At 42.7% G+C, this 14,267-nt stretch overlaps 1 protein-coding gene across 1 annotated transcript in view; it reads left to right on the forward strand.

Annotated features, from left to right (window-relative positions):
- Positions 1–573: 573 nt before the first annotated feature.
- LOC126251333 (protein white-like) overlaps positions 574–14,267 on the forward strand; it is a 271,024-nt gene continuing 257,330 nt past the window's right edge. The window contains exon 1 of the mRNA XM_049951677.1: positions 574–800. Coding sequence (XP_049807634.1) covers positions 678–800 — 123 coding nt within the window. The 5' untranslated portion in view covers positions 574–677. The remainder of the gene's footprint in view (positions 801–14,267) is intronic.

Consider the following 14,267-nt stretch of genomic DNA (forward strand, 5'->3'; position numbering starts at 1 on the left):
CGTGGGCAAGCGTTGTCATGGAGAATGTGTACGCCCTTGCTCAACATTCCTCTTCTCCGGTTCTGAATTGCCCGTTTGAGTTTTTTCAGAGTCTCACAGTACCTGTCAGCGTTAATTGTGGTCCCAGCGATTCAGCTCCGACGACAAGTTGAAAAAAGAGGTTCATAACTTTCTGAACAGCATGGCGGCGAGCTGGTATGACATGGGCGCACAAAAACTGCCACAGCGTCTACAAAAATGCATCGACAGAAATGGTGATTATGTCGAAAAATATCTAAATGTTCAAGCTGTAAACTGATGTAAACCTTCGTAGAAATAAACAGGTCTATGTACTTAAATAGTAGACCTTACTTTTGGGATTACCCTCGTATAACGAAGAGGTCGGCACAGTTGGTGGCTGTCAAACTGTTGCCACCCTCCCCCACCACCACCACCAAAAAAAGGAATAGATTTTAGTGTTTACAGGCACCCCTGGCAGAGGTGCATCGTATCCTCCGTAGCGCGTGCTAGGTGAGAGGGGATGGCGTACGGCGCCGCCTGCAAACCAGTCTGTTACGTAAAGCGAGGCCGGCGGACAGCGCGCGGTTCGTCGCCAGTGCGTGCGATGGCGGCCTAGCATCCGGAGACGCCGGTAGTTCGTTCCCGTACCTCAGCACACAGAAGACGTAGACACGAAAATGACACACAGCGAGAGCGAACCGCTGCTCCGCGACTCCTCCGGGGGTTCTGCGGCATCGGCGGGAAGCGCAGGCAAGAAGGCGAAGCCCGTCTCGTACAGCGCCGTCGCCGACACCTGCTACGTGAGTACACAACGCCATGCGGCCACATTTTTACTAAGAGTCGTCCCGTCGTGCTGTGCTTCTGTGTACGCAGCTGTCCGAAATCGGACGCTGCAAACATTCTAGCGCTTCCTGTACCTCTCTGGAGTGTTGCAACCACTATAGAAGAGGAATTTTCGGTTACGTAATGTATGGAAGTGTGCCAACGTTTACATCCCCACGCAATATCGGTAAATTAAGTGTGAAGAAGAAAAGTAGAGGTTAGCTGAGGGGAAATGATACTGGTAAAACATATACTGTGTGCCTCATAACATAAGTTTCAGGAGCGTAGAGGTGTACCGGTATGAAATGAGTGTTTTTTTTGTGAAAATGAAACACTAATTTTGATTTGAAAAGTAAAAACATTTTATTCAAAGTACTGACCATTGCTTTCTATACATTTTGACCACCTTTCTGGCAATTTGTGGACACCACGCCAATAGAAATGTTCGTCTTTTGAAGCAAACCAATCAGACAACCAATTTTCGACTTCTTCTTAGGAATCGAAGTGTTCCTCAGCCAATGCGTGCCCCATTGATGAAAACAAATGGTAGTCGTAAGGGGCAAAGTCCGGTGAATGCGGCGGGTGAGGTAGCAGCTCCCAGCCAAGTGTTTTGATTGTATCCTGAACCAGTTTTGCTTTGTGTGTAGGTGCATTGTCGTGTAAAAAAATTACTTTGCCATGTCTTCTGGCCCATTCTGGTCTTTTTCGATCAATGCATAGTTCAAATTGATCATTTGTTGTCTGTAGCGATTAGTATTCACAGTTTCACGGGGTTTCAGAAGCTCATGACACACCACACCTTTCTGATCCCACCAAACACAGAGCCTTATCTTCTTGACGAATCGATCTGGTTTTGCAGTTGATGTTGATGGTTGTCCCGGATTAACCCATGATTTTTCCCGTTTAGGATTCTTAAAATAAATCCACTTTTCATCGCCAGCAACAATTCGATGCAAAATTGATTTTCTTTCATGTCTTTGAAACAAAATTTGACAAATGGTTTCTCGGTTTTCCATCTGTCTTTCATTCAGTTCATGTGGCACACTTTTGAATCTTTCCCTTAGCTTTCAAACGGTCAGAAATTGTTTGTTGTGCAACATTTAGCATTGCTGTCATTTGCTTCTGACTCAAAGTATCATCTTCATCCAATATTGCTTACAGTTCGGCGGCTTCGAACTTTTTTGGTGGTCTTCCACGTTCTTCATTTCTTACATCAGAATAATTATTTCTGAACCGTTGAAACCATCTTTTGCATGTTGCTTCTGATAGAGCATGGTCACTATATGTCTCGACAAGCATTCGATGCGACTCTGCAGCAGTTTTTTTTCAAATGAAAACAAAAAATTAATGCTTTCCGCAAATCAACACTTTCTGGTACAAAATTCGACGTTGTTGACACGATGAAAACATGTGATGTTGTTTGTTCCATGACTTGATGTATACTAAATATCTTTGACACATGTCATACCAACCAAACAAAAAAAAATTAAGGCTCGTTCACAACAAATGTTCCCTATCGACACATTTGTATCTTAACGCTCATTTCATACCGGTACACCGCAGTATATGCCCGAATATAAGCCGCACATTTTCCTCGTAATTCGGCCACGAAAAATTCCGGCGCTGCTTATTATCGCGTAGAGGTATTTTTACGCAACGTAGAACGGGGATCCTTGTTCAAATTCCTGGCGCTAGGTGTTGTTTTTCCTTGGTGCGAGGACGGAAACGGGGTCCACTCAGCTTCATGATGTCAACAGAGGAGCTACTTGAATCAGACATAGAAGTTCCGAGGTCTGAAAGTCGACAACGACCTGAAGAGCGGTGTGCTGAATCCATAACCATCCATGCATCATCCGCATGACGCCACAAGGTGGAGAATGACACGGATGCCGGTCGACATCGCCTGGTCTTCGGAGACCGATCGCATAGTTAAAATCACTGCACCCCATGACTGCCGCAGTAGCACTGGTACAGCAACTGTAATAAATGTTTAGAACAGAAAAAAAGTTGTCTTGATTGTACAAGATAGGTTTATTTAATCTACACGTGTGACGCGTTTCGCTTATTCGTGGCATCACCAGACAATCGATAAAATTTTTTGCTAATCGTGACCGAGGCGTCTTACGTAATTAAGAGTCCCATAGAACTCGGGTATAACAGCCAGATAGCAACTGTCAATGCTTCATTACTTCATCCATGAAAAAATCGCCCCATGAACACAAGTATGGCTTGTTTACATCACTGTGAGCGCGCGCTGTCACGCCGGCTACTAGACTGCCGAAACGCGTCACACGTGAAGATTAAATAAACTTATCTTGTCCAACCAAGACTGTTTCTTCTGTTCTAAAGATCGCGGAGTTACATTAGTTTGTTACTGTGTAGTCGACTCTAGATAATTCAAATTTCACCGGACCGCAGAAAAAGTTCGAGTAATTGAGAATTCGATGTAATGAAAATTTGACTGATCAAGTTGGAATCAAGAAATAGTCGAAATAATGGTACTCGTAGAAAAAAAATTAGAAGAGTAATCAATGATCTTTTTTATCGACGTTGCTGCTTGTAAGACATCATCAGACGTCACATTTTCTCCGGAATCAGGAAGACGACCCTGCGAGAAACAAATATTTGTGCAATTTATGTTGATGACATAAACTCAATCACTTGAAAATGGCATAAAAGGCCGAAAACCTAGGTCGTGATTAAATAAACAAAAATACTGTCAAATGGCGATGGGTTCATTTAAAAAAACTAACCAAACTGTTTTTATTTTTCTCCTTTGGTGAAAAAGAGCAAGCAATAGAGATATATTTGCGCTAGTGAGCGCCTAATCGATATCAAAAGAAATGTGAACGATAAAATAATATAGCAAACACTATAAAACAACCACGAAACTAAACGCACTGTAGTAGTCGCACCTCGGGGAGGCGCGATGTTGACTGTTGTGCTCACAGCTATGCTACGTTACGCGAGAACACAGGCATAATTTTTCCCTAACTCAAGAGAAAAAAATTGGTCTTCTTGAATGAGAGATAACGTTGGAGCAAAATGAACAAACTTCGGAATTCAATGAAGCTGTAATTCAAATTTCAAACTCGCATTATTAATTACATGAAGAACACGTCGGGGAAGAGAAGACTCAAAAGATTTGGTTCAAGAAGCGCTGCGATTCCAGTTCTATGAGTGGTAGCGAGGACAACGAACTTTGTGAGGAGAGTGACAGAAATACTAACACTGATAAGACAAAGACCAGTAGTTAAGTTAAGTGGCATCAGTGAAGACCGTGAGGAAAAGCCTGCTAACTGTGTGTAACAAAATGAAAATACGGTAAGGGTGAACAGCTTTTTTTATAAACGAGTAATGTGACAAATTTTTCTCTATTGGGTGTATGTCTTTCAACCCCACTCCTCCTCCTCCCACTCCTCCCTAAAATTTAAGGGCACCTTTTATATCTGGGTGCGGCTTATATTCATACCAATGGTCCGCCAACGCCATTGTGCTGATCCGAATGTTTGATATGACAGATGTAAAAAACTACCTGAGGTTGCGTAACCGAGGCATGCGAATCTGTTACACGTAGTTTAATTAGCGTCATGTCTTCTTTGATTGCGATCGTTTCCTCGCTCAAGTTGTCTTATTCAGATTGCGAGCGTATTTAGCTAATGGCCGTAAATGTGTCAGTTCGTCATGAGTCTCTACCAGCAGAGTCTGCCTCCACGTGGATGTGTGTATTTGTTATTACTTCACCTTGATTTAGTTTATTTCCAGGTGCAGAATCAGCATTTAGATAACTGCCTGACGAAATGTTTCCAGGTGCAGAATCAGCATTTAGATAACTGCCTGACGAAATGTTAAGTCACTAGATTCCCATCTGGTAGGCGTAATATTAAGATCCCCGTCAGGTCTCATTTATGATTGCTGTGTGTGTGTGTGTGTGTGTGTGTGTGTGTGTGTATTTAGTAATCACATAAAGGCGAATGTCGGTGTTTACATCAACAAGTCATGGCAGAGTCGTCCTCCATCACTGTCCAAGCAAAGTGCATGCTGCGTCTCTAATTACCTCCATACCGATTGGGCCTTAAACGCAAACATTCTCCCAATCGTTTTACGTAGTTTCATTAGTACACTAACTTCTTTGGTAACGTTTTTTCGATTGTTTGTGTTCTCTGTCGAAAACACAAACTGATGGTGGGGGCAGCTTGTAAGAGTAATGATTCGCCAGGTTGTTACAATAATTAGAAAATATGGACTTGTATTCGGTAGAAATGTGGTTCGAATCTTCATTCGGCAATATTGGTTCAGCTTTCCGACTGTGCTCTACGAGAAGCAGCTACCGTGTTAGGTAGTAGTAAGTCCATGACTATAACGAAATCACATTTTTTTAAATTACATTCTTAAAACGCGCTTCGTAAAATTTAAACTTTCAAAGCCGGGACGGAAATGTCTTACTTTTTTAAATATTTATCGTTATTGTGCCTTAGTCCGTCTACCACGATTCAATATAATGGAATATTTTAATAAGAATGCAGCTACAGTGGTGTACCGACAACGTACAAATTTTAGTTTCTTTGTTTTCCTTAATGCGAAGATGGTACTTACAGTATGCTTATTCTAGTTTCTTTCCCCTAATGTGACAGTACCGTCTTGAAAGACCTCGTATTAACGTGACGTTAAAATCCTTCCTGCCCCGTGTTCGTATACACAAGAAACTACCCCTGCACAGTTTCCAAAGCTATCACGTCGACAGCGTCTTTTTTCCTTTTTTCTTCGTGAAATCTGCACCAAGTTCTCATATTGAAACACGTGAAAATGTAACACTGTAAGACTCAATAACGGAAGTAAATTTTTTAGCCTGGAATTATCATTTTTATAGCCAGCTTGCACTGTTTTAATTTATAGTAATGATTTGGACAAATCAAAAAGAATACTACCTGTGTGGCTGTTGTTTTCATGTATACCCAGTTACACAAGGCCATTTCGCCACATTTTCACCAAAGAATCGTCACTAGTGCTCCACTGCAATATTTTGCACTGCAAATTTAGATTCTTGTATTCAGAGCACTTCGTCGGCAGGTATTACTGTATTCTTTCTACGTTTCACTTGCGAGTGCTTTTCAAGCTCCCTTAGTGTAACTGACACTGTTTACACGAAGACAGCATTCCATCTGTAGTGCGGTGGTTGTGTCTCTCGCTCTCTCGTTCATCTCTTCGTGCCACAAGACGTTTAATGACCTCGTTTGTATATCGCCGGAGATCTATAGTGTTGCCAGTCGCTGGGTGGCGATTATCTGAAGTTTTCTTAGTAGGTTGGACAGTCACCTGTTAGAGCTTTTTGCTGTTTTCTGGATATATGACATTAGTTTTCGTAAAGTTATTTCGGAAACATCAGTCAGTGCACATCGATTCCAGCCACAGCAGAGCTCTCGTCTTTCCCCAGACTCAACGTCAACAATAACAACGAATCTAATCTACAAATTACAATCTCTATCTTTCGTTTGCTACAGTTCGGGAATGTCTATTAATGATCATGTCCATCCCAATGCAGATGTCATCGTCTCCATTGCTTTGCTTACTTTTATGTCCTTCAGTTTTTGAGCGAACCACATATTGTTTATTATTTCCTTATTATTTTTTTACATGGCTATAATGAGAGCCTTAACACTGTGGAAACGCCATCCCTTTGCTAATTTCTTTAACAATAACTTGTCTCCACTGAAAGCGACATTTTTTCACCCGATGAGGAATTAATTATTCTCTTTACGTAACATGTTTATAATCACAGAATGTAACATATGGTGGTAAATTTTAGCCTGAGATCTCAAAAAATTGCATTTTACCTTCGGTCGAAATCTGTCACTATCTAAGATTAACCCTCTTTCGCTGACTAGATCCGTAACGTACATTACTAAGGTAACCGGTACAAATCGTGTTGTAAGGGAGTGCCACCCTGAGAATTTAAATGAGAAGTAAATGTGATAAGGTGACGGGAATATTCTGATCATCATATTCGTCGGTAAAGTCCAGACTGAATCCCAGATCAGCTCGCAGTGTCGTAAGAGATGTGGGGAAGGTAGCAATGTTGATGGTAATTCATTCGTCGGATTTGTTTGGGAAGCTAATTTGGCCACATTGGCTCTGTTGGGATGTATATGCTGTTACGTCACGTACTAATAACTTCTTTCTTCTCTCACATCGTTATCAGCAATACAAACTCAGCACTAAAATGCATGCCTTTAACATAATCACCTAGAGATGAAACTATTATATCTGCGACATAACGCGCACTGTGTGGACGCGCTATAGCTGATTTTCACAAGGGAATAAAACTTTCTCGGTTTGCTGGCTAAAATTATCCGTTGAGGTTTTTCTAGTAAAAAACACTATGCTACTTTACTTTTCTGTTGCTAAGGAAGTGAAAAAAATTGCCATTTGCTTTTGCATTTTATCAGAATAGAGTTTACATGCTTATATAACACGTGGCTGTCACGTGGTCGTTCGACCAGGTATTGTATAACCAACTGACTGTTCCGTGCTGAGAAACTCTAGAGCAACATTTTCGTTTTACTGTTGGCAACTGTGGATTTTCGGAGGTCACTTAAACATGACCTTCATCTCGGTCAGAACTTGTTTCAGCAACTAGTTTTGGCAGCGATTTTCTGTTTTCGCCGTTTTCCTCTACTCGATAGATTTTATATAATTAATTACCTTTGCTAAGTCATGCAAACTATTGATCTGATTATAAGTCAAATGATCGTAGCATATGCCGTTTTCTCCCCTGCTCCGCTGCTAATTAATCACGTCGTTAGTTGATTACTTAGAATACTCATGCTATGTCTCCACGTGGAATCTTTAAATACGGTTGTGTTGCCTACGACGCATGGTGCATGGTACCCTCTCGCTTGACGGCCTGGGATACCACAGAGCAGCCGGGACGCAAGACGTTAAGGAGAAATTACTGACGTAACGAGGTCAATGAACTCTCTATATGCATTCGCGTTACAGAATATAACATCTCCCAGCAAGGTCGTTAACCAACTGACTTATTTCAAATAAAAGGCTTGCAATTTATCTTTTGCATGTGCTCCTTATGTAGTGATGAAAATGTGTGTTTTTTATAGTGCCGTCAGAACTAAACACAAATGCAAGCCTATTTTCGAGGATAAGCTAGAATTATTAAACGGCCAACAGAGCACAAAACAAACGAAAAGGAAATAGAAGTTGTAGGTGGAATATAGTACATAAGGATAATTATTGCAGTATGAAAGACAATCATAAAGCTTTACCATCACCTTGAAAAAATAAAGTTAGATGTTAAATGTTTTGTTTATTTGCTGCTAAATATCAAGACTGCGTACACTTACCCACAAATAAACAAAAACTTAATTATGTGACTTCATTTTTTTGATATTACAATTAAAATTTTATGACTAATTTCTATGTCAGGACGCTATTTAGTTTAAATTCTCACAATAACTATGACTTTTCTAAGTAGATTTCCTGCATAGCACCGCTCTTCTCTACTGCTGAGTCCTTACTGTATTTAAATATGCCGAATAAGTGACTTCTTCCGATTGCTGTTAGGAAAGTTTCTTGTAATCAACTTTTTTAAGAGACTGCATCCAACATTGAAGGCAAAATGATGGTTAAGAAGATGAATGTTTAATATCCCGTCGAGCCTGTGTGGAATAAGGATCCAGATGGAGATCATTCGTGTGCTTCACAAAGGGTCACCCAGGCATTTGCCTTACTTGGTTTAGAGCAATCACTCAACCTCCAAATCTGGAAGGCTGGACGGGAGTTTGAACCGCCGTCTTCCAGAATACGAGTCCAGTGCCCTATTCACTGTCCCACCTTGCCGCAACAGCAGCAAGCGAAAAACCGAGTCGCAGAACATGTTTTGCCGAGGTAACATTCACCCGAGACTTTTTGTTTTGTGACCTTGAAATCTGTTCCTATAGCACTGCGGCGTAAATTTCAGGTATCCTAGCAGAATCTTCCTTTAATAAGCACATATTACCCAAAAGTGATTCATCAAGAAGAAATACACTTATGGAAAAAAAATCACAACACCAAAAAATAGTTAATGTAGAAGTTTCGGGAATACATTCGTCTAGGTAATATATTTAAGTGATTAACATTGCAACATCGCAGATTGATGTAAGCGGGAGATAAGCCACTGAAAATGTGAAATTCTGGCACATTAACAACCGGTGTAACCGCCAAAATGTTGAATGCAAGCATGCATGCATTGTGTTGTACAGGTGCGGGGTGTCAGTTTGTGGGTTGGAGTTCCATGCCTGTTGCACTTGGTCGGTCAATACAGGGACGGCTTTTGATGTTTGCAGTCCGCTCGAGTTGCAGTCCGACGATGTGCAACATGTGCTCGATTCGAGACAGAGCTGGTGATCGAGCAAGCCAAGACAATATGTCGACATTCTGTAGAGCATGTTGCGTTACAATAGCGGAGTCTGGGCGAGCACTGTTCTGTTGGAAAACACCCCCTGGAAAGCTGTTTATGAATGGCAGCACAACAGGTCTAATCACCAGACTGACTTACAAATTGGCACTCAGGGTGTTTGGGATAACCATGCGAATGCTCCTGCTGTCATATGAAATCACATCCCAGACCATAAGTGGAGGTCTAGGTCCAGTGTCTGTAGCACGCAGATTGGTTGGTTGCAGGCTCTCAGCTGGCCTCCTCCTAACCAACACACGGCCATCACTGGCATCGAGACAGAACTACCTTTCATAAGAAAACACAACAGATCTCCGCTGCGCCCTCCAATGAGCACGCGCTTAGTCGGAAATGTTGGTGGTATGGAGTCAGTGGAATGCACGCTACAGGGCGTCTGGCATGGAGCTAACCAATTTGTAACAGTTCCTTGTGTCAGTGTGATGCCAAATGCTGCTAAAATTGCTGCTGCAGATGCAGTACGATGCACCAGAGCCATATACCGAACACGATAGTCTTCCCTCTCGGTAGTGCTACATGGCCGTCAGAGCCCGGTCTCCTTGCGACAGTACATTATCGTGACCACAGCTGTCAGAAGTCATATGCAGTAGTTACAATCCCGACACGTCTCCCTGCAATATCATAGAAGGAACATCCAGCTCCTCGTAGCCCTGTTGCACGACCTCATTAAAACTCAGTGTAGTGTCTTTGTCGCCTTAAAGGCATCCTTGACTAACATCAACTCACTACGTCCAAACACTGGACTCGCATTCGGGAGGACGACGGTTCAATCCCGCGTCCGGCCATCCTGATTTAGGTTTTCCGTGATTTCCCTAAATCGCTCCAGGCAAATGCCGGGATGGTTCCTTTCAAAGGGCACGGCCGACTTCCTTCCCCGTCCTTCCCCAATCCGATGAGACCGATGACCTCGCTGTCTGGTCTCCTTCCCCGAAACAACCAACCAACTACGTCCAATCTCAAAGGTAACTAATGCCGCGACCGTTACAGCGTGTATTTAAAGCAAACATGATTTGTGTCCTCATAGTGGCACTACTAGTGTCACCCTTATGCAACTGGTGGGAAATTTGAATAGACACCAACTTTCAGATGTAGAAACACGCACAACCTCTTCTTCGTGTTGCGATATTTTTTCCATAAGTGTAAATGCACAGCGCGATATTAGACTGTAATGGGATATAAGAGTCGAACATCTGAGCTACCTTATCTTTACGCAAGCAGTACTTTTTTCAAATTCTTGTGAATGGAAGTAAGAAGCTGCGTTTGTCACTGGCGAACGGGAGGTCTGAATAGAGTAGGATTTATTGTCTTACTACGAAGGGTAAATACTCTTAAATCAGTAACTATCTCAACGATGTTTTAAGGGACGATATCATTACCCTCTCTCATAATAATCCGCTGCTACTATATACAAGATGATTGAGACAAAATTTCTAGTTGGTGTGATGAATGGCAGCTTACTCTAAATGTAGAAAAATGTACGTTATCGCAGATGAGTAGGAAAAATAATCCCGTATGTTCGAATATTGCATTTGTAGTGTACTGCCTGGCACAGTCATGTCGATTAAATATTTAGGCATAACGTTGCAAAGCGATATGAAACGTAAATAGTACGTAAGGACGTTAGTAAGGAGGGTGAATGATCGACGCAGGCTGCAGGGAGAATTTTAGGTAAGTGTGGTTCGTCTGTAAACGAGACAGCGTGTGGAACGCTATTGAGGCCCATTCTTGAGTACTGTTCGAATTTTTGGGATCCCTACAAGGTCGGATTAAAGGAAGACAGCGAAGCAATTCAGAGGCGATTTGCTAGATTTGTTACTGGTAGGTGCGATAGAAACGCAAGTATTACGGAGATGCTTCGGGAACTCAAATGGGAATCCCTGGAGGGAAGGCGACGTTCTTCTCGAGAAACTGAGAAAATTTAGAGAACCGACATTTGAAGCTGATATTAGAACGATTCTACAGCCGTCAAAGTACGTACATTTCGCGTACTACGTGACGAAGATAAGATAAGAGAAATTAGGGCTCGCACGGAGGCATATAGACAGTCGTTTTCCGCTCGCTCTATTTCCGAGTGGAACAGAAACGGAAATGAGTACTGGTGGTACAAGGTACCCTCCACCACGCAACATGGGGTGGCTTGCGAAATATATATGTAGATGTGGATGTGAATTGAACAGAGTCTTGGCCGCGCGGGTTAGCCGAGCGGTCTAGGGCGCTCCAGTTATGGACTGAGCGGCTGGTACCGGCGGAGGTTCGAGTCCTCCCTTGGGCATGGGTGTGTGTGTTTGTCCTTAGGATAATTTAGGTTAAGTAGTGTGTAAGCTTAGGGACTGATGACCTTAGCAGTTAAGTACCATAAGATTTCACACACATACATGCAACAAAGTCTTGAAAAGCATCTTGCTGTGAGTGTTCAAATATTGCCTTGGCGCAACAATATGCGTTTTTTATGAAGGTAACGCCACGTAGTGCTCTGTATGAAAATCGCTGACTGCGCTGTGTGCAGTCTGTGGCTGGTTTGACTCATTGTTGGAGTATTCGCTAGTGTACCGTTGGGCAGTTGGATGGGAACAGCACGTAGTGTTGGGCAGTTGGATGTGAGGCGCCAGCAGTGGTGGATGTGGGGAGAGAGATGCCAGAGTTTTCAGAGGTTACTATAAGCGGACGATCTGGACGTGTCTCCGTCAGCGAAAGGAAATTTGTAAGACTGGATGTCATGAACTGATATACATATATTATGACTTTTGAACACTATTAAGGTAAATACATTGTTTGTTTTCCATCAAAATCTTTCATTTGCTAACTATGCCTATCAGTAGTTAGTGCCTTCAGTAGTTAGAATCTTTTATTTAGCTGGCAGTATGGCAGTATTGGCGCTCGCTGTATTGCAGTAGTTCGAGTAACGAAGATTTTTGTGAGCTAAGTGATTCATAAAGGGTATCGGTTATTGTTAGTCAGGGCCATTCTTTTCTAGGGATTATTGAAATTCAGATTGCGTTGCGCTAAAATATTGTGTCTGTTTGGACATGATCAGAATAAGTAAAGAGAAACTCAAAATATCCACGGGTATGCTGCCGGTCCATAGTGTCTAACGGGCACAATATTTCGGCGATCATACATGTCGCCATCATCAGGTGAACTGACGGACTGAGCTCCTGTGAACGTGCTGGCACGGAGATCCGTACGCTATGGCTACTCAGAGGGAACTGGGTTCGGTCGCGGCGGCGGCCGATTTAAATACCCTCCGCCCGCGGCGCGCTCCCTCCGCCGTCTGCGCCCCGCGCCGCGGTCGCGCGGTGGAACAGATTGCGACGTCGTCTGAGATGACGTCGGTGTGATGGCTCTGTCCGCCGTGGTCGTCACAACTATACGTTTGCTCGATTTACTCTTGATTAACCCGATCGCTGGTTCCCAAGCCTTGCTAAGATTATAGCCACAGACACGGTTTATGAGGTCGTCATTGGTGCGAATTTCGATGGCCTCTCTAACAACGCTGTCCCAGTATCTCGACGTCTGTACCAGGAATCCTCGTGCGGTCATACTCCATGGCATGATTTTCCGACAAACAATGTTCAGCGACCGCCGACTTGCTCGGATACATCAGTCGAGTGTGCCTCTGTTGTTCACGGCATCGATCCTCGACGGTACGCATCGTCTGACCAATATACGACTTGCCACATTGACACGGAATCTGGTACATGCCGGCCTTCCTCAAACCGAGGTCATCTTTGGCGCTACCCACCAGTGCACGAGAAAACTGTCTGAGTACGTTCAGTTTTACTCAGCTCTTCTGTATCAAATAACGTAGAAGTTTTTCCGGCACTATCATTCTTCGCATTCAAAGGGGAAGTTTCATACATTCCTTACATACAAAGAGGATGTTTCAACCTTACTGCTGTCGTCAAGGTTTCACAAAGTACTGATTCTGTGGAAAAATTAGTGTCAAAATGAAAGATTTAGTAGAACTTTTTACGACTCACATTATACGTTAAGAGGAATGTAAAATGATACAAGATGCCCTTAGCATACTGCACCACCCGTAGTTCTAAAATACGCTGTTGTCCTTACAGGCATACGTTACAAAAGTCAGTTTTTATTATAATCCACGAAATATGTCACTTTGCGCTACATTAGAACAGAATATCTTGTACAAATATTTCCGTAAAGTTTCCTGCAGGTCCAGACTTTTGTAACTGCGGCGTAGATCAGTGTTGCTTATTCCGAGTAGTTCACAAATGCTGCTCTCATCGTGATAGGATGGCCGCGGGTAAATATTGTTCTTAAACTATCTACCAATCTCTTGTTTGGATACGATGACTCTGGAATCACAGCTAGAAGGTGATAACGATGCAGCGTGCTTCAGCTAAGTCTCTCTCAATAAAATGGTTACTGCCGGACAATGCGTTCAAAATAATACGATTTGGTTAACTGTTTGCACCAATGAAGATAATACTCGGTTTTGTAGTATGGTGTCGGGCTCCGTCTGGTGCTCACTTATTAGTTTTAAAACAGTAAGAAACAGGAAGATGAGGGTTTAACTTTGTGCTTATGCGAGATCGTTAGACACAGCACAAATTCAGATTTGGACGAGGGTATGAAAGGACATGAAATATTTTGATATTCGCATTAAGGAAAGCGCAAAAGAAAGGAAAAAAGTCAAGGGCCAGTTGGGGATTTGAACCCTGTACCTACTGGATGCGAGTCGAATGCACGACTCACGATCCACTCTCACAGCTTCAATTCTGCCAGTACCCCTCTCCTATTTCCCAGACTTGACAAAACTACTATTGTGTATTTTGCTGGACAAGTAATCATTGAAAAATGGATATTGCGGAGCAAATGGCTTAGCCACGGACTGGAGGATTGTTTCCAGAATGAATCTTTCACACTGAAGCGAAGTGTGGCTATTCTGAAACTTCCTGGCAGATTAAAATTGTGTGCCTGACAGGAAACCGAATTAAGCACCTTTTTGCCA

This window comes from Schistocerca nitens, chromosome 4 (assembly GCF_023898315.1).
Source record: "Schistocerca nitens isolate TAMUIC-IGC-003100 chromosome 4, iqSchNite1.1, whole genome shotgun sequence".
Lineage (NCBI taxonomy): Eukaryota > Metazoa > Arthropoda > Insecta > Orthoptera > Acrididae > Schistocerca > Schistocerca nitens.